Consider the following 23,567-nt stretch of genomic DNA (forward strand, 5'->3'; position numbering starts at 1 on the left):
TATATATTAAAAAAAAAGGGGGGGAGTGAGGTGCTGTTTGTTGCTCGCAGTAAGATTAGCTTCCCCAAAAATAGATGAATTTCCAGTATAGGAGGGACCCCAGGAGAAGATGTTTTTGCATTCCCTTTAAAGACTGAGCAATCCTAAAGCCATTTTCTTCATTTTAACAGGTGTTTCAAGGTGCTTGTTTTGCTAGGATAATCTGAAAGTGTTAAGATGTTCTGTTCCCCATTACTTCTTGTGCAGCTTTATTTCTTCCTTAAATATTGACATGTGCCATGTTTGCTCTCTAGGCAACGACAACAGTAGACTACTAATGCCTTTGGGCAGGCAATGGAAAAATCATCTCCTGAAACCCAGCAATGAGCTTCTAACTCTTTGTCAGCGAATGTTCACATTCTTTTGGCCCAAGAAGTTTGAAGTAGAACACACTTCTGCCTAACTTTCAGAGAAACTCTCTCTAAACCATCATGAAGTGACACAGTTAACAAGGTTGGTTTTATTAGTAAAACAAAACTATTTTTTATATTTCGACACAGAGAAAATTACCTGATTATGAGTGAAAATCATCCACAGTCTTTTATATAGTAAAAAAATCAGAACCAGCTGCCTGGTGCAGAAGGTTAATTAATACTCCAGTGTTTCTTCTTAACAGAGGTGGGTTCAACTGGTGAAACTTTTTTCTTTTCTTTAATATAAAAAATACCACAGCAAAACTTTGACCACCGGTTTCTATGTAAGAGCAATTATGTAGAAATAACATGGAGAAAATTGTAGGCATAGGAATAATTATCTATTTCATCAGAATTACATGAAAGAGCCCTTCAGATTGTTTAAGATCTTCAGTATTTTCACTATTTCCACTACAGTTATTCATTTTTAAGAGCACTAAACTCACACTGAAGTCAACAGGCATAAAGAAATCTGTGTGTGTGTGTATGCGTGCTTGCATGAAAATAAATAAATATATAAACAGGCAAGCAATTTAGTGTGTGCTACAGCAAAAGCTAAAAGTTCATATTTCACTGCCAGGACATAAAATGAACTGCTAGTTATTTTGCCAGTTGTCATAAAATGTATTGCAAGTTACCAACACAACACACACACACACGTACACAAAATTATTACCAAGTTTCACTGCACATACCTTTTATATGAGGAAAAAACCAAACACACAATTTGTTTTATGAGTGAATCAAACGAATTTACTTACCACAGCCGGGGGATCATTCCATTCTTCATAAGAAATGGCAGCATATGGGTAAATTCTATCATTGATAATCTGAAGAGTAGCAAGAGCAATTGCCTTCATTGATCGAAAATATGCTTCCCAGAACCACCTTGCCTGTAAAGAGAATAAGTTCACTTTCATACTGCACAGATCCAGTGCTTAATAATCAATTTTGGCTTGCCATGGACAAGCTGCCCCGTGCAGCCTACAAGTCAGGTGGAAATTAAATTAGGAGGCATGTTTATTGTAGCTTTTTCCATAGAGTCTGAAGGCTTCAAACTCAACCCTACCCCTCCAAAAAAAAAATTATTTATGGCCAATGAAAAGAAGCAGCAGCATTACTTTGCAAGAGATTGAACAGAATATTTGAAGAAAACAGTTACTTTCATGCTTTTATCATAAGTTTTCCTCTTGAAAATGTCAAAAGCAGTTTGGCCACAGAACTGAAAAAATTCCTGTTATACTCAGTTTTTCCAAGGCAGAGGAAACCACAGTGCAGCTAAATAGCCAAATAACAGCATGCAGCCTAAAAGATGGAACTTGAAAGTCACTTTTTAACATCAGTATTAGAGACAGCTAATCAGCTAGAGAACTTCAGTACTCATGAACCCTACCAAACTACAAGCTTCCCAAGTCTTCCAAAAAACAAATACTATTTATACACGTAAATATAAAGATTTTTACATAAAAGTACATGCATATGCCAACTTGTTATAACCGTTAATCTAGGCTAATTTACAAGGCAGGCAGTGTAAAACTGCTGAAATTAACCTTGAGATTCTCTTATACACAGATGCATTGATTTTCACAGATGAGTCACTTTTAAGTTAAGGTCATGTATGGCAAGTCTTAATCTCGTCCCAGTTTCCACATAAGACAGAAATGCTGGAAGAAAGGTAGGGTTTTGGAAATGAAAACACTGACTTATCCGATTCTCTGTTAGAGACCTAAACATACTTTTAAAATGCCTACAACTATCAAATGATCCTGTAGAACCCCAGCCAATCCAGAAGAAAACACGCTTTGCCAATAAATGTAGTTTGAGTGTTTTGGCCCAAGAGATATTAATTTTTTCCAACTTAATTTTTCTCCAGGAAATGCCAGCACCTTGAAGTGCACAGAAGATAATGTAATTTGCGGTGTCCCTATGGTTCAGTATCAACTATGAGAATAGGTGTTTGCATGTAAGTTGTGGCACAATTAAAATAAAAGACATTTTTTCGATAATTGGAAGCTTAAGAAGCTTTCAGAGCTAGAATACAACTGAAGACAACCTACAAATTTGGGCAAGTGCTATTTTACTCTTGCTATGATTCCTTAACAGTAAAAAGGCTCTACAGACAGGCTGGTCTTAATCACATGTTATTAGAATATGAAATAATATAATATAGAATATTAAATTACTGAAGAATACCAAGCTTTCAGAGGTACAGACTTTAAGATGAACCAAAAATAACTTTCATTTAGGACAGAGAGTGATTCCTACCGTACACTTCATGCTGCAGCACTCCTAGGCTAAATACCAGTATACAGGAAAGATTGCAAGTAGGGAAAATGCACATTCACAAGCAAACGTGCACATATTCAAGCATATGCCACCTTGTACTTTAGTCTGAGAGCAACCTATGGGATTCAGAACTAAAGACCTGGTGCTGAAACATTGGCCCTAAAACACTATTCTGTGTGTAGTTTATAAAATAGATTTATCAGAATAGTTCTGTAAATCTTTAAGATAAAAAAAATCCATGTTATAATTTAAAAAGCAAACTAGGAAAGAGACAAGTGCTCTCTGGAGCACTACTTTTATTATGTGAAAACAGCAACAACCGTAAGCCTTACTACTTTGAAGTATTTCAAAATTTTGTTAAGGAACACTGATGAGTATGTCCAAAAGTTACACTTCTTTGGAGCCTGTTATCCAGAGAGAGCATAAAGCAATTCCACTGGTAGAACAGAATCACTTCTCTCCTTATTTCTCTCTCTGGTATGACTTTATAGCTGGATAACAGGCTGATGACCAGAACATAGAACAAAATCAATGAACAGGTAAGCATAAATAATGTCTGCCTTCCAAAAGTTCCACTAATACATTAAATACAGCAAACAACATGTGCTAAGAAAAGACTTAAGTGTTCCTTTTCCTATGCCCTAGAACTCAGCAACAACTGATTTAAAAAGAAAACCATAAGTAGATTAAGAATTAAAATTGAGCAGAACAGTAAACCTCTCTATTAAAGTACCCTAAATAAACAAGAATAAGAACACAGATTTCAAATTTCATTTTCACATTGGCTAACAGTTTAGAACCTGTGCTGGTTTCAGGTGGGACAGAATTAATTTTCTTCCTAGTAGCTGGTATAGTGCTATGTTTTTGGTTTAGCATGAGAATAATGTTGATAACACAGGGCTGTTTTAGTCCTTGCTAAGTAGTGCTTATGCTAAGTCAAGCTTCCCATGCTCTGGGAGGCACACCAGGCGCTGGGAGGGGACAGCTGCCCAAAGGGATATTCCACACCATACAACCACACACTTGGTATATAAACTAAGGAAAAGCTGGCCAAGGGGCTGCTGCTTGGGAACCAGCTGGGCATTGGTCGGTGGAAGGTTGGCAATTGCATTGTGCATCACTTACGTTGTATGTTCTTTTATCATTATTATTTTTTACTTAAATTATTAATCTGTTCTTATCTCAACCCATGAGCCTCCTCACTTCACTCTTCAATTCTCTCTGCGGCTCCACTGGGGATGCAGGGTGGAATCGAGCCAGCGCTGTGTGATGATCAGCTGCCAGCCAGGGGTAAACCACAACAGAACCACTGCTGTAAGTGGCACTAAATAGGAAGGAGAATATATTTTACCATATAACTTTATAAAGCAATTACGTAGCTATTAGTTGAGTGAAACAAACAAAGAAATGTGTATTTCATTGTTATTAAATGACAGCATTCTACATTCTACTGTTCTAACTTTGATTGTTTACTAATATGGTAATAGCTATGATTATCTAGCTTCATAGCAATCAAAGCTATTTTTCCTCCTTTGGCAAAACTAGAATGGATCTGATCTAGCTTCTCTTTGCTGAAAGAATGTTTGCAATGTCAGGCAAGATTACCCCTTTATACCAGAAGCAAAACTGGAGAAGAGGGCAGAGGGAATTTACTTTTTATAGACTAATATTTATCTAATTAATTTTTTGTAAAGAGCTAGAAAATGTTCCCACAGTTGGTTGTAATTTTTTGGAGTTGTGTTTCTTTAAGGCAGAACTCAAAACCTTCTAAGGGGATTCAAAGTCTCCGAACAGATGTTTCAGGGTCTCATTACTTCCTCCCCACCTTGTTTGCTTTTATAAAGCAGAACTGATTAACATGGCTTGCTAGTGTCTGCTGCTCAGCATGCTAAGTTACTAAATATTTTGGGAAAGTTTTCTATTAGGAAGATGTATGTCAATTCCATTTGAAATGTATTTTCTGCTCTACTTGGTGTGGTTGAAAAGCTTATGTTGGAATGTAACAGATACCTCGGAGGGATAAGAATCCTGTGAACACGTTCGGGATACAGGAGAAACAACAACAAAAGAAAGAAAGAAAGAAAAAAAAAAGGAGAGAGATCAGTTCCTGACTCCTCTGCCTTAGTATTCTTACACATTTTTTTCTGAGCTGTCCATTTCTCTTTTCAATATTCATGAATTCAGAAGACTAATGGTTATATACTTGAGAGTAGCTTTAATACAGTGGGTAATGTTTGTAAGGTATTGCAACTGTAACATACTAACTAAAGCTACTTGAAAGCCTTTCAGGATCTTGAAATAAATGATCCATAATTACAGATCTTGTCTTCCACACAGCACTAATTATCCAGCCTACAACTATGATACAGTCAAGCTACCATTCTGTTCAACTTGAACTGAAACTAACTCCTACTACTCTACTAGTCTATTTGATGAGGTTTCAGAATTTTCTAAGGAAACACATTATGTGAACCACAGACTTGTAGAGAATGCTAACTTTATATACATCTAAATATTGCTTAGGTTGCAGGCACTCTAAATTGTAAACGAAGATCAAACACGTACTTTGTACAACTGCCAAAACAACACAGATGAACATATGTTAACCTATGGGATCTGGGTGTATGGCTTACCAGGAACTTCGAGCAAGTATTTAAGAAATACAGCTTCTAAATGTCTACATAAATTTTCCCAAGGTGTGGAAGAGTCAAATGTAGAGTACTGAATGACTTGACTCGGAATGAGAAATACATATTATTGAGTTGCCCAATGGGTTGGAAGTGGCTGGGATCTCTTAAAATACAACAGATTCCCCATGAAACTAATTTCCCTGAATTCAGTCTCTGCAGAAAATTTTACAAAGTCAAGACAGCCTCACCACAAAAGCCAAAGACTGATGGAATCAGAGAGCAAACTCTCCCTCCAAGAGATGAGCTCTGCAGACAAAGGTCACCAACCTGGGCATACCAGTAGGCAGCTCTAAGTTGTTTCTCTTCCTTACTGCAAACCCCAGTTTCAACTGCTGCATCCTCATGAGATCAGCCATGAAAACCTACCACTTTATACAAAGGCTAAAATTGCTTAATATAATGTAGAGGTATTAATTTATTTCTACAAATACATATGCACACTTCGAGGAACCCTAGCAACATCTGTAAGAAAAAAAGTTCAGAAACTGTGTAGTTTTCTTCCTCGAAATTGTAGATGGATTGGGAAATTTGCATTCCTTCAACCAAGTAAGCAAGCATACAACCCAAAAGTTCAATTCCACTTGTTTACAGTTCCAGGATTTTATTTAGGTGGACTATGAAGAAACTAAACTGACAATACTCAGCACATACTGGTACAGGCAAGAGCTTGCAATGGAAGCATTTGGAGTTATTTTCATAGGAGACAACAGGCAGCAGCACACAGCAACAGGGTAGCCTACTCACAGAAAGTAACATTTATTTAGGTAAGGTGTTATTTTCCTTAGAAATAAATACACTTGGGGGCCTAGCATCTCTTTATAAGCTCTTTACAAGCCAGCATAGCATCAGGTTACAAAGTCCATTCATATAATGTTTATAAGTTCCAGTGTTAATGCCACTAATGGTGCTCCAGTGTAGAGTGCAAGACCGATCAACGTAAATCTTTTGATTAGTTTGTGAAAAGAAAAACACTGGGCATGAGGCAAGGAAAGGAATACTTTCTGTAACAGTTACATCAAGGGGAAAACAGTCCATGAAAGGTACTTTCTAGCCTCATGTCTTTTGAAAGCCCATGATTTGGTAAGAGTTGGTAAAGTTAGCAAAAAGGGAAAAAAAACAACAAGATTTGCAAAAGAGTAGTAAAAGTTAACTGCCCATACACCACCACTTTTCTCAGCTTTTAGGTCAGGCGCCATGATGCTGTCAGATTTTGCCCCACTGCAGGAGTTCAGTGTTTCCAAAATGCCTCGAAAAGGTTTACGAGGCCTTGATATATAACTATTTTCACACTCTACTTAAATGCCTTCCCTCCTCAATGGCTCTTGATGTTCCTGATTTTTACTCCCTGAGCAGCTGGGTTAGGGAATTTTGCTGAAGAAAAGAGTGGGGCCTAGCTGCTGCATTTGATTTCTTGCTTCAGCCTCGCAGCAATATGTGTAATATTCAACTCACAGAGATGCTGTGAGACTTAACCATTCTAGAAAAACATGAAAAAATTAACTTTATTCTCCTGTTATTTGTAAAAAGAAACCTTAACGTAAAAAAACTAATAGCTAATCAATGCTACCAAAGTAACTGACTGTGGCAACACTTTGCTAAAATGTGTACCTTCATTATCTAATAGCTCTGGGCATTGACGTTTGTCCACTAAGACCTTCAGGCTCTTAAAATACATGATACAGTAATATAACCAAATGTTTTTAAAGTTACTGAGACCTAACAAGTTATTTGCCATCAAGCAAGCTACTATGATTGGTCACAGGCAACACTCCCCCATAACCTCTTTCCATTGTGCAGTAGGATTAGATAGGCTACTCAGGTTCAAGGTAAACCAAATTTTTTTTTTATTTGCCCCTTACTAAAGATGCATAAGAGGATAGCTGATGATATATAATAATCAGATAACAAGCTTGAACTCTCAAGCCCCCTACTCCCCCTACCCCAAGGTAAAATGGGACTCAAGAGAGCATAAGTTCCTCTTTGGGAGAAACAAGCATTTTATAAAAAGCTTCCCAAGACAAATTCTGGGTTCAGACTGAGGCCCCTCTAACCCCAAATTCCCACATTTTTCTGCCTATGAATTGTAAACTCCCCCTTCTTTCTGAATCGTCTTACCATTTCTACAGCTGGTTCGCTGTTCCAACAACTTCCTTGCTGGTCACATGTATCCCTTCTAGTACGCAGTTCTTCAGCAAAGATGATACCAGCTGGCTCAGCTAAAACCAGTGCCACCTTTGTTTCTTTACACAGGTTTACAAGAAACCTTTAGAACACTTTACACTATTAAGAATTAGACAGTAATTTATTGTTTCTAGAAAGTTATAAGAATTCAGGATTAAAAAAAAAAGTGTTTATTTGGTATAGGACCCTTAGCAATATCACACAATCAAGTCCAATATACCTAAGGCTAGCTGGCCCAATCTTCTCTTTGTAATCAACAGGTAAAAACAACAGGGTTACTCGGAGAGAAATCTAGAGCTCTGGTACCTTAAAATACCTCCTGAACAATCTGTTCCCTTCTTATTAAGGGAGCATGAGAGGCCACAGTAAGTGGCCAGCAGTGGGCCATGATCCTTCTGTCCCTGGAAGCCCAGTCTTCGAAAGTAATCTGAAGGCCCTCTCATTTTCCCAGAGAGGCACAAAGATTTGAAATAAAAAGAAACAAGAATGTAGGCTACATTAAAAAAAAAAATAATTCATGTGTTTTAGGCTACAGAAAAAAGATAGCCATGCTCTGAAAAGTTGGCTTACTTTTGGGGTGCCAGTAGAACTACCCCAAACTGGAGAAAACCCCTTTAGAAATCACAATCAAAGTAAAAATTAGATTCTTGTCCCCATACACAGACTACTATGCATGAATTTTAAGAGTTAATCCATTAAATCAGTTGAATACTGGTAAAATCATGCTAACTTGCCTAAAACCAAAAAGTTTTCTGAATGATTTTCACGCTTTATAGAAGATCAGATTAAAAGCACATTTCAAATTCATCCTAAGCTGGTTGTGTTGTGTCTGTTTGTCAATGAGGACCTATCCAAGCAAAGCAGCAGTGGAGGAATTCTATGAAGAGTGCTTATAACATTAGCATGCCACCTTTAAGGCTAAAAAATGGGAGTAGCAAGGAACTGCACTTTTGTGGGTGTCTGATCACTTCATATAAAGACTAATCCATAATCTAACATCAAGTTTTCCCAAACCTCAAACTAGAATTTTCTCTACAAGGGAAAAACAGTAGAACACAATGCAGGGTATATAGAGTTGTTCTTTTAACATTGTTTCTGAATTTTCATTCCATTATTTGACTCTTGTTTCTGACATATGCATTATCCCCAAGTAAAGCCTTGAAAATATTCTCTTAATCTATTTGACTTGAGTGGCCTATAGAGGAATATTCCTTAATTACAAGATGCTTCTGCAGGATGAGCAAGTAAAACAATAATGTGTATCATGCCAGTGCTATATTTTAAGAAAGAGATTCTAGACGGACATTTGGTGGTGCAAATTTTTATTATAATTCAGCCTCAAAAAAAAAAAATCCCTTCAGAAGTAAAGCAGTAGGTAGATTTAATCACCTGGGTCAATATTATCCACTGTAGTAATTTCAGCCATGAAACAAGCACATTTGCCTACTTCAGCTACAACAGAGAGTGAAAACTAAATCTTTCCACTATTCAAATTTCTTTTTCTTTTTGAAGCTGCCGATTCATAAGGGGATACAGGTCAGAGTTCAAAACACTAGTCTTACTCTTCAGATACCAGCCACTTGGGAGTAACTCACTTCTACTGGCTCTCAGTTTTATTGCAGTAAACCACTTGACAAATGCTGACTCATAAGAGCTAAAGGTAAAAGAAAATGTTAGTGCAAGCTCAGATATTAATCTTAAGCCTCTTGCACTGCCGTTTTCCTCAGATTCTCCTCTTTGGCACTTTGAAAAGAACCACTTGTATAAGTTATAGCAATCCATATGTACAACAACACATACCATGCATATATGGCAATGGTTCTTTGAAGCATATCTGTCAAAGTTAACATTTTGAGTCTTGCTTCCATACTTTCAGATAATTTATGGGGGGTTGATTTTGTTTGTTTGGGGGATGCTGTTTTGGTTTTTGGTTGTTTTTTGTTTGGTTGGTGGTTGTGTTTTTTTTTTTTTTAAGGTTTCCATCTTCTGTTATGAACAAGAGCCTTGTTCTGCTTAAAATACGGCTCAAATATATGACATAGAAGAAGCTGTTTTCAACAGACAAGTTCTCATTCTCTCTCATGAAATGGTAACATTTTATATGGTTTTGAAATCCTGCATTATCTTGACCCCTAAAATATAGACTTCCACTATTCCTTGTCCTAGTGATAGTAACTTAGTTTTAAAGATAGCAAGAACACAAGACTTGAATAGATAAAAATACCACTTAGCACTGGTGTTCTCACCTTCCTCCATCTATTTCTGCACCTCAGACTTGCTTCTTTGATTAACGAGTGTGTCAACCTCACAACTCTGTTGCAGAAGGCAACATTGCACCAGCTAGGAAACCTGACTTTCTGCCCTGGCACCCTACAAATTCACTGCCAAAATACACTTCAGTGATGGAGCCAACAAGCAGATAGCAACACTACGAGCAGCAAGGACCTGCCCCAATTCTCAGCTGCAGCTGGGAAAACAAAGCACTGAGACAGGGCCAGCAAATAAAGCAGCAGAATGAGGAAAAAAAGCAAAGTTTCATAAAGCACTTAGAGCTTTAAAAACATGTAATGTAAAAATGGCCACCATTTACTGAATTTCCTTCGCTCCAAAAGAGCTCTCAGTTCTGTCTTCTTACTTGGAGGCAAATGACATGTTGACACCACAGAAATAACACAGCTGTAAGAGTAATATATATCCTAATGTGGCTTCCAGATAGTTGTATCTACATAATCATCACTGACAACGATGTAAAGACACAAAAAATAGCCTACTCTCTTCTTTCCAGTTCCCAGGAGTTTTCAGGGCTCCCAAATTAATCCAGTTACTCCAGGCTGTTGCTGTGAAGGGGCAGGCACACCTAACCTGAGGTGTCACCAAAATTACTTGGATCTGTATCATCCTTTCTATGATGTTTGATCTTTACACACTCCCTGTCAACAACACGAAAACAGATCTACAGTGGGCTAGACTTATGTTATCACTGATTCAACAGCAGTCTAGAAAATCATAGAAAACAAATACATGTATGTAACTGCAGGGAACATTCAACTACTGTATGACCACAAGCTGGCAGGTGGGGGGATGTTTTAGCCACATTTCTTGACAAATGATGGACAGCTCCTGAAACTGAAAGCAATAGGTTTCTAGTCCCAGGGGCATTGCCTTCAAATATGTCTATGTTCTCAGGGTAGATCGGTTTTCCCTGCTGCGGGCATCCTGCTGAGAGGCGAGGTCCCAAGCAAAACAGAGGAATCTGACTGCAAGCCTTTGAGGTGGCAGGAGCCAAGGGGGGTTCAAAGACAAGGCTGGCTGGTGGGCAGCACCTCTGAGTTTTGCAGAGGTTAGAGGTTAGTAAAGCAGGAGCCACTGGCCAATAAAACAGTGTTTGGAGAGCCCACTCTACAGATAAACTGGGGATCTGTTTACACCTTTCCCAGCTTTCTGAGTTACACACACTGATGCTTCCCACTGTGATCTTGTCCTATGTCTGCTGGCATCTCCCTTCCTCAGCAGCTGCCCTGCTCTCTGCTGGTTGGCTTTATAACATGGCTAAAGGATGCTTGGAAACTTCTAATCAGCATCCAGCATCAAAAATAAATAAATAAAAGCACAACTGCTTTTATTTGTGTCAACTGCTGCAACAAGATCTGTCTTGTTTGAGATTTCCCATGACTGCTGTACTAATGCTGGGAGAACAGAAGCTTAAATTCCCTTGATTAGAGAAGTTAAACACAAAGCAAGCATAGTGCCAATCACACACATGAAAGGATAGCTTTTTGAAGCAAGCAAAAGAAAAAACTAGGTAGGGTTACCACCATATTACAGCAGTTAAAAAATCACCATGTACCTCAACTTCAGGAAGAACTTGCCCTTTTGATGAAGAGATGTTTTACTCCATTTCCTGTAAGCTATATAGTTCTATTTTATACAAGCATAAACATATACATACTCCCATACACAGAGTTCTCAACACTGGACAACTTTAACCACCGATGTTACTGTCAGCATTGCTTGAACAGAGATATATCTTGCTGACTTCTATGAGGATAAAAGCTGAACGACTGGCAGTGGTGTTTTGTTGTTTGAGGTGTTTGGGGGTTTTTTAATATCTATTGGGAAAACTCCATTTAGGACATGGTGCTGCTTTTTTCCTCCCACCTTAAAAATAAGTAAGCTCAAGCTATGTAAAAATACCTCATACTTCATGACTCAAACTGCATGGCTGTATAGCTGTCTGATGAAGTAGGGAAGTTAATTGATAATTGCTGGTTGTGATAATACTATGTGGTGGTCACACTGAAAAGGAATAGGGTTGAAAATAATTTTACATGAACAAAATAATAGATAGACATCAACAAGGGTTATTTATTTTATCTTGCCAAACAACTGAAATAGCATGCTGAAGAGTATTCTTTGCTTTTCTTATTTACAAAATTTGCCTTCATACAGTAATCTCAAAGATAAAGCTTATTAAAGAAGCCCTTGCTACCCCCCCAAAAAAGATGGAAAGTATGCCACTGATCATCATTTGCATATTTATTCTGTATTAAACTTTTGCTTCATCTAAGCAATTAAAAACATGAGGAAGGAGTTGTTTTCCCTCTCCCCTCGACTCATAGATAACGTGGCCTCTGCAATAGAGGGAACTCACGTCTTGGGAAATTCCCTGAAGAACTGGCTACTAAACACAGGTGGAAACAGTTCAGAAACAAAACAGTGGCAAGAGGCAGAGCGCAGAGCCCAGCCTTGGCGCTGCCGGCTGACTGCAGCATTTCAGACAGCTGGTAGATGGCTGTTGCATTCACACTAAGGCTTAACCCAATCACCAAACTCAGGATCAGGAGAGTTCTTCCCTGTGTCTCAACAGGCACCACTGATATTTTTTGCTTTTGTTTGCTACAGCGTTGGGAAGCATTTAACGGTGTTGTGTGGGGGAACCGAGATGAAGAATTCTGTGGACACCCTGAGACCAGAGTTCCATTACTGGCTAGGTCCAGTTGCAGGAAACCGTATTTCTTAAGCTTATCCATAACCTAACAACTTCTATCCATGATTCCCTACTCCACTATTAGTACCCGGGAATATGAATGCCCTTTATAATCCTCCTCTCCAGAATATCTGTATAGGTCTAAGTCACCAACACAGAATATGTATTCAAAGACAACTAATATGTAAGGTGCCATTTTCATTTCTAAAGAGCATTCAAAATTGTCAGCTAATGGGGAGAAAAAAAAAAGAGGAGCAGAGGGGAAAAGAAGGAGCCAATCCCCAGATGCAAGTTACACCATTTGCAAGCCAAAGGGCATTATAGTATATCCCTAGCACAGCCCACTTTTCCATTTGTAACAAACTTACATAATTTTCCTATAGACAGGCATCCAAGAAACTGTTAGATATTTCTGCACAATTTACAGACAACAATTAAAGGAAAAGCCACCTAAAGGTTATCTGGCAGCAGACTGTTTCTATAGAACATGTAAAACCTTTGCAACTTAAAAGCCAAACTTTCCTACTCTGTTGTAAGATACATTTGACTTAGTCACTGAAACAGGATCCAGGAGTTCTAAATTCCATTACTAATATTATTAACCTTGTACAAATTAATTATATCTCTATCCATGCATCAGTAAAATGAATACAAGACCAACGTGTATTTACTACTAATATTTAATATACTCACATGCCAATTACCAGAGCAGTGCAGAGTACTTATATTATATTCGTAAATGCTAAAGTTGTAACACTTTCAATAATGAAGGGATAAGTGAATTTTATACAGAAATGTGATGTGGTAAAGACTAAGCAGCAGCAGAGGGAAAGCACAGAGTAACAAAGAATGAGTGACACACCAGGAGAGATGCTTAATCATCCACTTATCTGCAGCTAACTGCTCCGCATGCATGGCAAAATATTTTCAAACATTCTTTCTAAAAGAAGTACATGCCTTTCCAATTTCTGGATCATCTGGATCTATCTGTAGTATATCCGAGCTGTGTATAGCAATCTGCAAAGGATAAGCACCAAAAGCCCACTTTGCAACAACATATAGACTCTTGAAATCTAATCTTAACCAGAAAATAATTTTGTCTTAAAATAGCATAATTTCCCTCTTAGACTTGAAGTTTATCCTACTGTTGTTTAGAGGATGCAAATCTAGATACAAAGGCAGCACAACTGCATCCTATAAAAATTATTAATTGCTGACTTATTATTAGTTGCTGACTGCTCTCAAACTTCTGAGCTCTTAGAAATGACATGAAGAACACTCTGTAATACGAGAGGCACAAAACCAGTTTTCTTGATCCTGGAAAGTAACAGGGCACAACAGACAATAGGAAAGAAAAAAAAAAGATAGGTTAAGGATACTCTCTGCAACAAATGAAGGGGGGAAAGCAATGAAAGTCTCATATATAAATGCCAAGGATTCTGCAACTCCCCTGGTGATCCTGGCAATAAGCCAGGAAAAAGTTTTCTCTTTCCTTTGCTGTTTGCAGCAACAAATCTCTCCTCTGGGGGAGGGGTGAGAGGGCTGGAACTAACTTCACTGCATCTGATAAGACAGCAAATTGTCCAGGCCTGACATTTATGGAGGACACAGAGCCCCACTGAAGCACTCTGGGAGGATTAAAGCAGGGTTAGCCTCTCCAATCACACTCCTTAAAATGCTACAAATGGCAGACAGATGAAAGTTCATTTAAATTTGATAATGACGAGTCTAAAGAACCCGAGACAGAAGCTCTTCCCTGTCAGGGCAAGAACTGCAGCTGGAAGTTGAATATTCTCATTAAAAGCACTTGTAAAAATCTAACTATGCTCAAAGAGCTCCCAGTGTCCAGATATTGAAATGAAGTTCTGTTTAATTGGCTAACAAGAACTAAATCCCATCCCTTTCATGTGAGCTGCACCACCCACAGGAAAAGTCCACCACCCATTTGCTTTAACTCTAGCCAGGACCATTTCGCTGCAAGAATGGGATGTTTCACACGCCGGCAGCGATTGCCTGGAGCCAGCAGAAAGCCTCATATAGCTGTCAGCAAGCTGATAAGAGCTGAAATTACTCTACAGAGCCCTCTTTAAAGAAGAGCCAAAGCAGCACATTAAATGAAAGAGAGGAGGGGTCAGAAAAGCCAGCCACTCATGTTGTTTTAACGTGGCACTAAAACAAGTCATTGATTTATGTGTGTGTCTTCAGCTCTGTTTGACCCAGAGTCCGAACTTTTTGTCAGGTCAGGGCTGAGGCACATGGGACGTGCACTAGAAAAAACACAATAGCTTGTCTAGGTATTCCAACTGTGGGAACAAACATTGCAAACTACATGTTTTCTACCCACATTTTTTTAAACTTCATTTACCTCCCTTTTCAGCTTTTAATTGTCCACATGGGTTGAAACAATGAGAGATCGTGATTATCTAAATCAAGAATGCTGCATGGCCACTGTTTGACAAGAGTATCTTGTGGGGCTTCAGGAAAGTGAGTTGTCCATTCATACAAAGGAGGAAACTTTACACCAGGGTCAACGTTCTCTCACTGAAGTGTTTGGCAACCACTGAAGTTAAGATGCATTTAAAACAACACTGATGATCTGACATGGTTATTTCCAAAGGCATTATAATATCAAACCTGAGTCCTGAAGCTGCATCACCGCCCCAAAGTCCTCTCGTGCCTTCGGCAGTCTGCAACTCAGGAACTTCCTAAGCCAGAGGGACACCTTTGCATTCATCTCTGACAGATTTTCCTTCTCTGGATTTCTTCATTTACTATTTACACCAATAAAAACTCTTCACCCATACCAAATGCCGAAGCAGTGAGTCCCACAGACTACCTACTAGAGTTCTGGGAAAAGATCATCTCCTTTTTTATTTTTTAGACCAGATTCCCAACTATACAATTCCTAGGGAACACCAAATCAAACTGTATCAAACAATTTACAGTCACGTCTCTCTGTGTTCTTCATGACCTTCTTATTTTATACTTATGTATCATATTCTTGCTCCTCATTTTATCCCAAATCATTCATTTTCAAGATGAAGAGCGTTCACGTTCAATCACTCTTCTTTTGAAATCTTTGATCACCCTTGTCTATGATATCTTTTTAAAGATGGGAGCACCGTAACTATGAATTGCATTCAGGGTGCAGACATACAACAGATTTGTGCAGTGACACAGTATTTTCCATTTGTTCTCCACTACTTTTCTAAAAATTCTTTATTTTACTTTGTTTTGACCATGACTGACCAATAAACTTTTTTTTTTCCACATAACTATTAATTACGGCTCTAAGAATTCTTTTCCAATGACCGTACCTAGCTGACAAGACATCACTGCCTATGAGAAAGCTGGTTTTCCTTTCACATATCCCCTTTCTTTAATCTAAGTGAATTTTGTTTGTCACTTTACCATTTGGTCATGCTATACCTGAATTTCTTTGGCCTAAGATGTGCCAGTTCCAAACAAAACCTTTCCCAAAGCAGAATCATTCATAAGGGGTGGCTGCAAGGCGTTTTTCTATTAATGTTAGGTGAAGCTGCAACTTCTTCCTTAAAAACCATGCGCTTCTGGGGTGCTCATCTTCTACACAGCTACTTAATTTTATGGAATTTCTTATCTCCAAGAGCTCCGTCTCTCTGTAAGTTGGGTCAAAACTGGACAATAACAGAAACCAGAAGAGAAAAGAGCATGTCTGTTTAATGCGATCATACCCCTGTTTCCCTAGGAAACTAGGATGAAAAGAATTCCTGCACTCAAGAACACTAGCTCTTCAAAGTCATAGAGTCTTCCAGACTAGATATCAACCCAAATTTTTATTTTTGGGAGGTGGGGAGTGTTATAAAGTCAAAATGGAACAGGCACACAAAACCTTCTTTTGAAAATAAACTCCTTACCTAAAATCCATTCAGTGAGAAAGAATGCCTAAATAAACAGAGGAATAACTTTTCTATTCCCATAGCAGAGTACTTTCATACTCTGATCCTATGCCTTTACAAGCCTACCAACAAGCCAAGTTGTTGATACTTAGTGAGGAAAAGCATTTACAAAATGTCTGTATATTCAGATGGACAGATTCATCTCACGAAAAGAAGGGAAAAAAGGCACAGAGACTCAGATATAAGTTGTGAAAAACTTTCATACAAGTTAAAGACATTTATGTATCAGCTACAGCAGTGATATATGTTTCCAGAGATTCACAGGCTTTCAAAGCAAAGCACTTGAAAAACTGTTGGGAAGGAAACTATACAAGGCACAGGATAAACAGATACCGGCAAAGTTTCGTTTTGTTTCCTTTCTTTCTTTACCTATTTTATTCTTCTTCAGGAGCAAGAGGAAATCTCAAATTTCACTCTCTATCAGAGGTCTACTACATTTACTGCTATTTCTTGTCCCTCCACTTCTACAACTTTGCTATTACCTGGGTGCTGCTTTGTGGTGCAGAGAATATGAAAGAATAAGTGTGTAGCATGAAGTCTGCTCGATCAGTAGCTGTACAGCTAAGCTGCTTATCGACTCGCCTCGGGGCACTTCGGCCAGGGTTTCAGACACCATATGGAACTATTTCTGAGAGGGGGATGGTTCAAGGAAGCTTCAAAGAAAATGAGAATGACAACATTACTGTAGAAAACAGACAAGACAGCAATCCCAGAGATGCATAAGTTTCATCCAGACTGCTATTAATTTTAGCAGCTCAACCAGCAGAGGCTCTTTGTGATGGTCAGTATGTTGGAGTTTACAAGAGCTATCATATGCTAGTCTACAGTTTTCATGGACATAGGCTGTACATGTAGTTTTGGAAATATGTAACCATTTCTCACAACTAGGCCATGAGCACAGAAACTACTCCTTTTTATGACAAAATACAGGGACCTGAACCAGGAATTGCTGAGGGGAAAGTGTTCTGTAAGTTTGAACAATAAAAGCATAAGGTAATATGGCTAATCTCCAGAGGTCTCAGCACAATCAGGCGTAATGCACAACAGTAGAAATTAATTTTGGTTTCCCACATTCCAGCTCTGCTCAAACCAATAAACCTCTTTCCTGATTTATACCATGTACTGTCTGACAAAACAATTGTGCAAAACAAAGTTGCGTCATAGGAAATCACAGCCCAGGTCATACCCGCTGTAGATCCAAGCAGATGATAACTCCAAAGCTAAAGCACTTGTATTTCACCCTCTTCATTACAGCATTGTGCGATGCTCATGATCAGTGCACAAACTATATTTTCAAATATACAAGCTGTATTTTCAAATACAGGTTCTTACATATTTTAAATGTAACAACTTCTCTTTAAGACCCTTCCTCTCTTCTCCAGCAGATGCATGGCTAGAAGTACTTCCAGAAACAGAGCAAAAATTAAGCATAGAGAAAAGTTTATTCATTAAACACGTATAATCTTTTTCAACCTGGAATAAATTATATATACATATATGTGTGTGTGTATATTTATAAACACACACATTAACCTTGATACCTGATCTCCGGAGAATCAGCTGCAATAAAATACTATACAAAGAGAGTACCTAATCAACAAAGAAAACTGGCAAGTTAACATCTACAATAAAATTTGTTTTAATTATGAGGTTTTCCAACTAAGGATAAGAATTATGTCATAATCAAGACAACCACTGAAACCACAGTAGTGGGACAGCAAGGCTCCAATCCCACAAAGGTTATCAGACCCAGAAAGTCTGATAGGTATGATGAATGCATGTTTCATCTTACTAAAAACCGGGAGAAATTTAGAGCAAGGACCTGTTCTATTTGGCTAAAAAGAAGATGATCTCAAACACACTCATGTCAGAATATGTCAACTGGTTTCTTAATTTACTGAAAAAGTATGTTTATCAGCAGGTACTGGCAAAGTGTGTTTCACAAGTCTTTATCAAAAACATATTGTCTCCCCTCACAGAATTTCACGCACCACAAAAATTCACTGCAGACACAGACTAGAATTACATTTTGGGTATTAAAATATTCTTCTAATTTAACTTAATATTATGGAGTTATAGATAATATAGGTAATTTATAGATCGCCTGAATCAAAGGGGGTTTTTGTTGGTTTGTTTCATTGTGAATGTTCGGGGTTTTCTTTTTCTGTTTCTGTTTGCGGTTTTTTGTCAAGTGCATTCTCTGTAGAAGGAGAACACTATCCTGAATTGAGTATTTGATTATATTAGTGAAACAAACAAGAAAAATCAATACATGCTTTAACAGACTATTAATATCAGCTTTAAAGCTTTATTGAGCAAAGCTCCCTACTGTTAACATTTCTACATTCATGTCAGAGAAAAAAAAAAAAAAAAGAAAAAAAAAGGAAAAAAAAAGAAAAAGAAAAATAATCACGTTTCTAGGAGCTGTAACAACAAAGATACTTTTTCACTTGCCATCCCTGGTGACAACTTGATGCTGCCAGTGGGCCTCACCAAAATATAGTAGTGCATTTGGTGAAGGGACTTAAAGAGAAAGGAGACCCCTGATGGTTGCTGTGATATTTGCAGACTCTCTGTATAGAGAATGAAGTGAAGCTGGCAACCCAGCTCAGGCATGAAAAGGTTTACCCGTTAATTTGAGAGTATTTCCTCCACACGTACCCAGCATTAATATACACTGTGCAGCTTTTGCACTGTCTAGGTAGAAGTAACTAGAGTGTTGTAGGCTACACCCTGAAAAACCATGCTTTGGGTTTTTTTAATAAGGACTACACAAAAGATGACTTTGCCACTAAGGTTGTATGAGGGAATTTCAGAAACATGTCTTGACAATTTTTGCAGAAATTCAATGACAGAAATACCATGTGTTTTGAAAAGTCACCTGAGATCAGATAATTTACTTTTTTCCTACATACCTAGCTCTTACATTCTCTATGCCTCAGTTACTCATCATGAAAAACAGTAACAGTATCTCCCTACCTTATAGCAATATTTGGTCAGGTACAATAAGGTGACAAGGGCAAAACATCCTAGATACAAGTTTACAACCTATGTTGACATCTTTCTTCTTCTCCAGCCCAAAAATGTCACCTATATATTCCAGACACCAAAACAACAACATAGTTGAATCCTGTCTCCTAACCTGAGGACAAAACTCTTCATACTTTGTGAAAATCCTCACATGGCTAACAATCGTTATCTGCTGAGCTTGCACTTTACATGTGAGCTCTAGAACTAAAGCAACTGATGATGGCGGAGTCCATAACAGCAAAGTTAATACACAGGAATCGGCACCAAATGGAGTGAACTAGAAGACACTTACTTTTGACCATACACCCAGCCCACACGGACTTCATTCACGAGTTCGGACAGTTCACGGTATCAACTCTTCCAGTCACCAAATAAGTAAAATTTCCCTTTCACAGGAATTATCAACTTAATTTAAATATTTAAAACATTTTTCCGCTTAATGCTTCTCTCATTTTTTGAGGTATTAAAATTTATCTACAAACCAAAGCTGCTCTTGAGATAAAGCCAGACTCCTGAACTTCTTTCATACAATTTAAATACCATGTAGAATAAAAAGAAATAAAAATACACAGTGATTTCATCAGAAACGTGTTAATATATGATAGTAGGCAGTACACCTGCATCCAGGGAGAGATTCCATCCCAGGGTATGTTAAGAAAGCAGAGATGACACAAGAAAAAGTGAAATTAATGAAAGTGGAGTTTGACTACATTAGTAGAAACTGTCAGTCTCCACTCATCGCAAATACCATATGATCTTTATATGAACAAGCAGATAGTGAAAAATTCAGTTTCACATTTCAGGAGAGCTGCCGCTGACTGTGGATGCTAAAGATCCTGTCATATATTTCCCAATAGCATGTATATTAACATAGCAGCTGGGAGAAAATCCACTCAGAGTAACTGAAATGTGCCAACTGAAGCGTTCTCCTGCAATTGCAATCATACACAATATTCTTAACTTCCTGACTTGATGGGTACTGTAGTACTGACCAACAGCTGCTGTTCAACACATTTAGCTGCACCAGTGATGGGTAGAGATACAACATTGAAAAGTAAGGGTGAATCAGTGTGTTTAGCATAAAGAAAGAAGAGGGTTGAGTTACCAAAATATCAATGTGAGAGTACAATGGATGCTTCTGCATTCCAACCAATTTCACAGTAAGGCAGGTGTGTGAACCTACATTCCAACCATAAATAAAGGAAAATAATTTAAATACAGTACATTATTTTACCTGTCTTTGCATCTCTTCAATCTGTCGCTGAGGGACACTTTGCAGAATACTGTACATTTCAGGCATCTTTTCTTCAGGGATGACAACAGAGGCCCTATACACAAACATAAGAAAACAAATGATAAGATGAGAAGAAAGAAGTTCTGCAATAAAAGATGTTGACAGCTTTTCAAACTCAGAATTTTGTCGTATTCCAATAAGACACATTCAGAAGATATTAGCAAAAAGAAACAGTCTTCTCTCAGTGTAACTAATTATTATGTAGCAGTTCCTTCACAATACCAGCCAGTCTGCCCACAGATAATGCCATGAAAGTCTAAACTCATCTGTACAGACAATTTAATAAACATGGAAGACAAGGAGACCCAGAAATCCTGAATTCTCATATCTGGATTGCCAATGACTTGCTGCTAGCTGAATGTTTGGAGTGACCAAACAGCAATAGAATATACAGTGCTACGCATACAAACTAGTAATTTTTGTACGTGTCAACCTAAGATCAAGTAACAGTGTACTCAGTTATAAATAATTTACCTTTCAGTCTCAGATGAACTTAGAGATCATGATACAATACAGAGAATTTAGCATTTACATGATGCAATTTTTAGCATATACTTTTCTTAAAACAGCCTGGATGCAGACCAGCCCCCACTGAATTCAAATACAATATAAAGCAAGTCTGTTTCAGAAGAAATATAATTGGCTACAGGATAACCAAATGCGCTGTCATCTCTGCCTCACTTGTCTTCCTCTCCGACTTTTGATGCGTAATATATTAAGGGCAAACACTGCATGTATCTTACTCTATATTCTATTCCCTGTAATCCCCAGTACTCTTGACGCATCACACAGATTTTATTCAAATTGCTGAATGCAATGAAGTCTCTTATGCAGTGGTTTGATGTACTATAGTGAAGATACAGACCTCTTCCAGTCCAGAACCTCAGAGAAAGGTAAAATGTAGGAGTCAGCAATGATGACGGGGACACATCCAGCTTGAAGAACGTCGCTGAGCACAGCCTGCCCCAGGCGGGCTCCACGTAGAACAACACAGAACGTAGACTCCTGTCAGCAGATGGTATCCAACACACAGATGAGGAAAATAAGAAAATGTTAGATTTGTATTATAAGTGTGTGTGTGCATGTATGCATTATGCTTTCCTGCCAGCCACCTCGTAAAAAAAAACAGTCAAAAGAAAAACCGGCTTGCTCTGTGCAAGCAACGTATTCTGAATTATTAGCTAAGTCAACATAATTGCGCGACTTTATCTTTCAGATACTCAAAAATATGAGTGGAGAGATGAGAAATCAGCTAAAAGGGGCTATTCTATGCTTTGCTTTAATGGCCGATTTCTCTAACTGAAAAAATTCAAGGGTAAAAATAAGTTAAACATTTTGAAAGTTTAGCCTAACAAGAGGAGCGACAATCAATATGAACTTATTGAGTACAAACTGTATACGGTCAGCCTGATTTTCTTCCTTTATAGGGCAATCCAGCTCCAGGATAGCAAGTAACAGATGTCATATCTCAACATCAAAAGGCCTCTGACATCATCTTTGACAGCATTTTCATAGGCAAATTCAGACAGAATGGGCTAGATAAAGCTGTTATAGGCTTTGTAGTTACATAAATTATAGTTATAGAACTCTAAGTATAAAGCAGTTAGCAGTGGCTCACAGGTAAAACAGTGATGGCCAAATATCCTTTCCTAGGTACAACAGTATCCAACAGATCCCTCAGTTAATCAAGTAGCAGAATTAAGACCGTTCTTATTAGATCAAATACCTAGGCTTTTGTAGGATTAGCAAGCATAATGGATAACATGATTAGTTTGACATTATATGCACAAATTGACTAAAAAATTATTGATACATATAGTGTTCAACACTGATAAAAATAACCAACTGCACAAATATAAAGCATGAAGTAACTGGCTGGATTTTGCACTTTGCAGAAGAGGACATTTCCTACAAAAGGACAGGAAAAAGAAAGGATATTCATGTGTCGGCAACGTTGTGTTGTTGAAAAAACAAACCACTCCACCCACAGGTTGTATTAGAACGCAAAAAAAAAAGTACAATATAAGAGAGCTGAAGGAATCGCTCACTCTTCTCAGCAATAAAAGACCTCAGAGTAGTGTCTTCAGTCTTGGGCAATGCACTTCCAGGGGTAAAAAAAAAAAAGGATGATTACTTACCTTGAAAGTATGATCTACAAGGAAAGACTGACTATATTGATACTACTTATTCTGAAGGGGTAAGGGCAGGAGGAAGTTGGCTAAAGGGAGCTCCAAAGATATAAAAAGTTGATGCAAAAAGTAAGAATATAATCTGCCTACTCAGGTCCACAACAAACGAGACAAATAGTCATGAGTTTAAACTGCAGCAGACTTCTTGATTATGCTGCACTCACCCTGTAAATAGGGACTTCAGTTCTCACTGCCACTGAGGAACCTTGCTACAGATTCAAGATTGCAAAATAAATGCTTGTAGAGTTCAGCTACACAAACAAGGAAGAAGCCCAAGTCACTATTATCCCTAGGTCTAAGAAAGAAATTCTGAAGTTGATGCAGGGGCTCCTACAGATAAGAAAACATCTTTCCCACTTGTGTTCTGTGGCCTGAGGAAAAGGAGCCAGGAGGCTCAGCAGGCAGCAAAACATCAAAATGGAACTAGGAAATACAAGAGGGTTTTCTGGCTCTTCACTTGTTTCCTAAAGCAATTGTGAGAGCTGTGTTCATACCCATAGAGCACTAAAAGGCTCCAAGA

General features: G+C 38.1%; 1 protein-coding gene across 2 annotated transcripts in view; it reads right to left on the bottom strand.

Moving 5' to 3' along the window:
- EXT2 (exostosin glycosyltransferase 2) overlaps positions 1–23,567 on the bottom strand; it is a 78,342-nt gene that overhangs the window by 40,874 nt on the left and 13,901 nt on the right. For both annotated transcript variants that reach the window (XM_082058521.1, XM_082058522.1), the window contains exons 6-8: positions 21,724–21,863; positions 20,799–20,892; positions 1,214–1,345 (exon numbers count right to left, since the gene is read on the bottom strand). In XM_082058521.1, the coding sequence (XP_081914647.1) occupies positions 1,214–1,345; positions 20,799–20,892; positions 21,724–21,863 (366 nt within the window). The remainder of the gene's footprint in view (positions 1–1,213; positions 1,346–20,798; positions 20,893–21,723; positions 21,864–23,567) is intronic.

The sequence above is a fragment of the Streptopelia decaocto genome, assembly GCF_964273445.1.
Source record: "Streptopelia decaocto genome assembly, chromosome: 7".
Lineage (NCBI taxonomy): Eukaryota > Metazoa > Chordata > Aves > Columbiformes > Columbidae > Streptopelia > Streptopelia decaocto.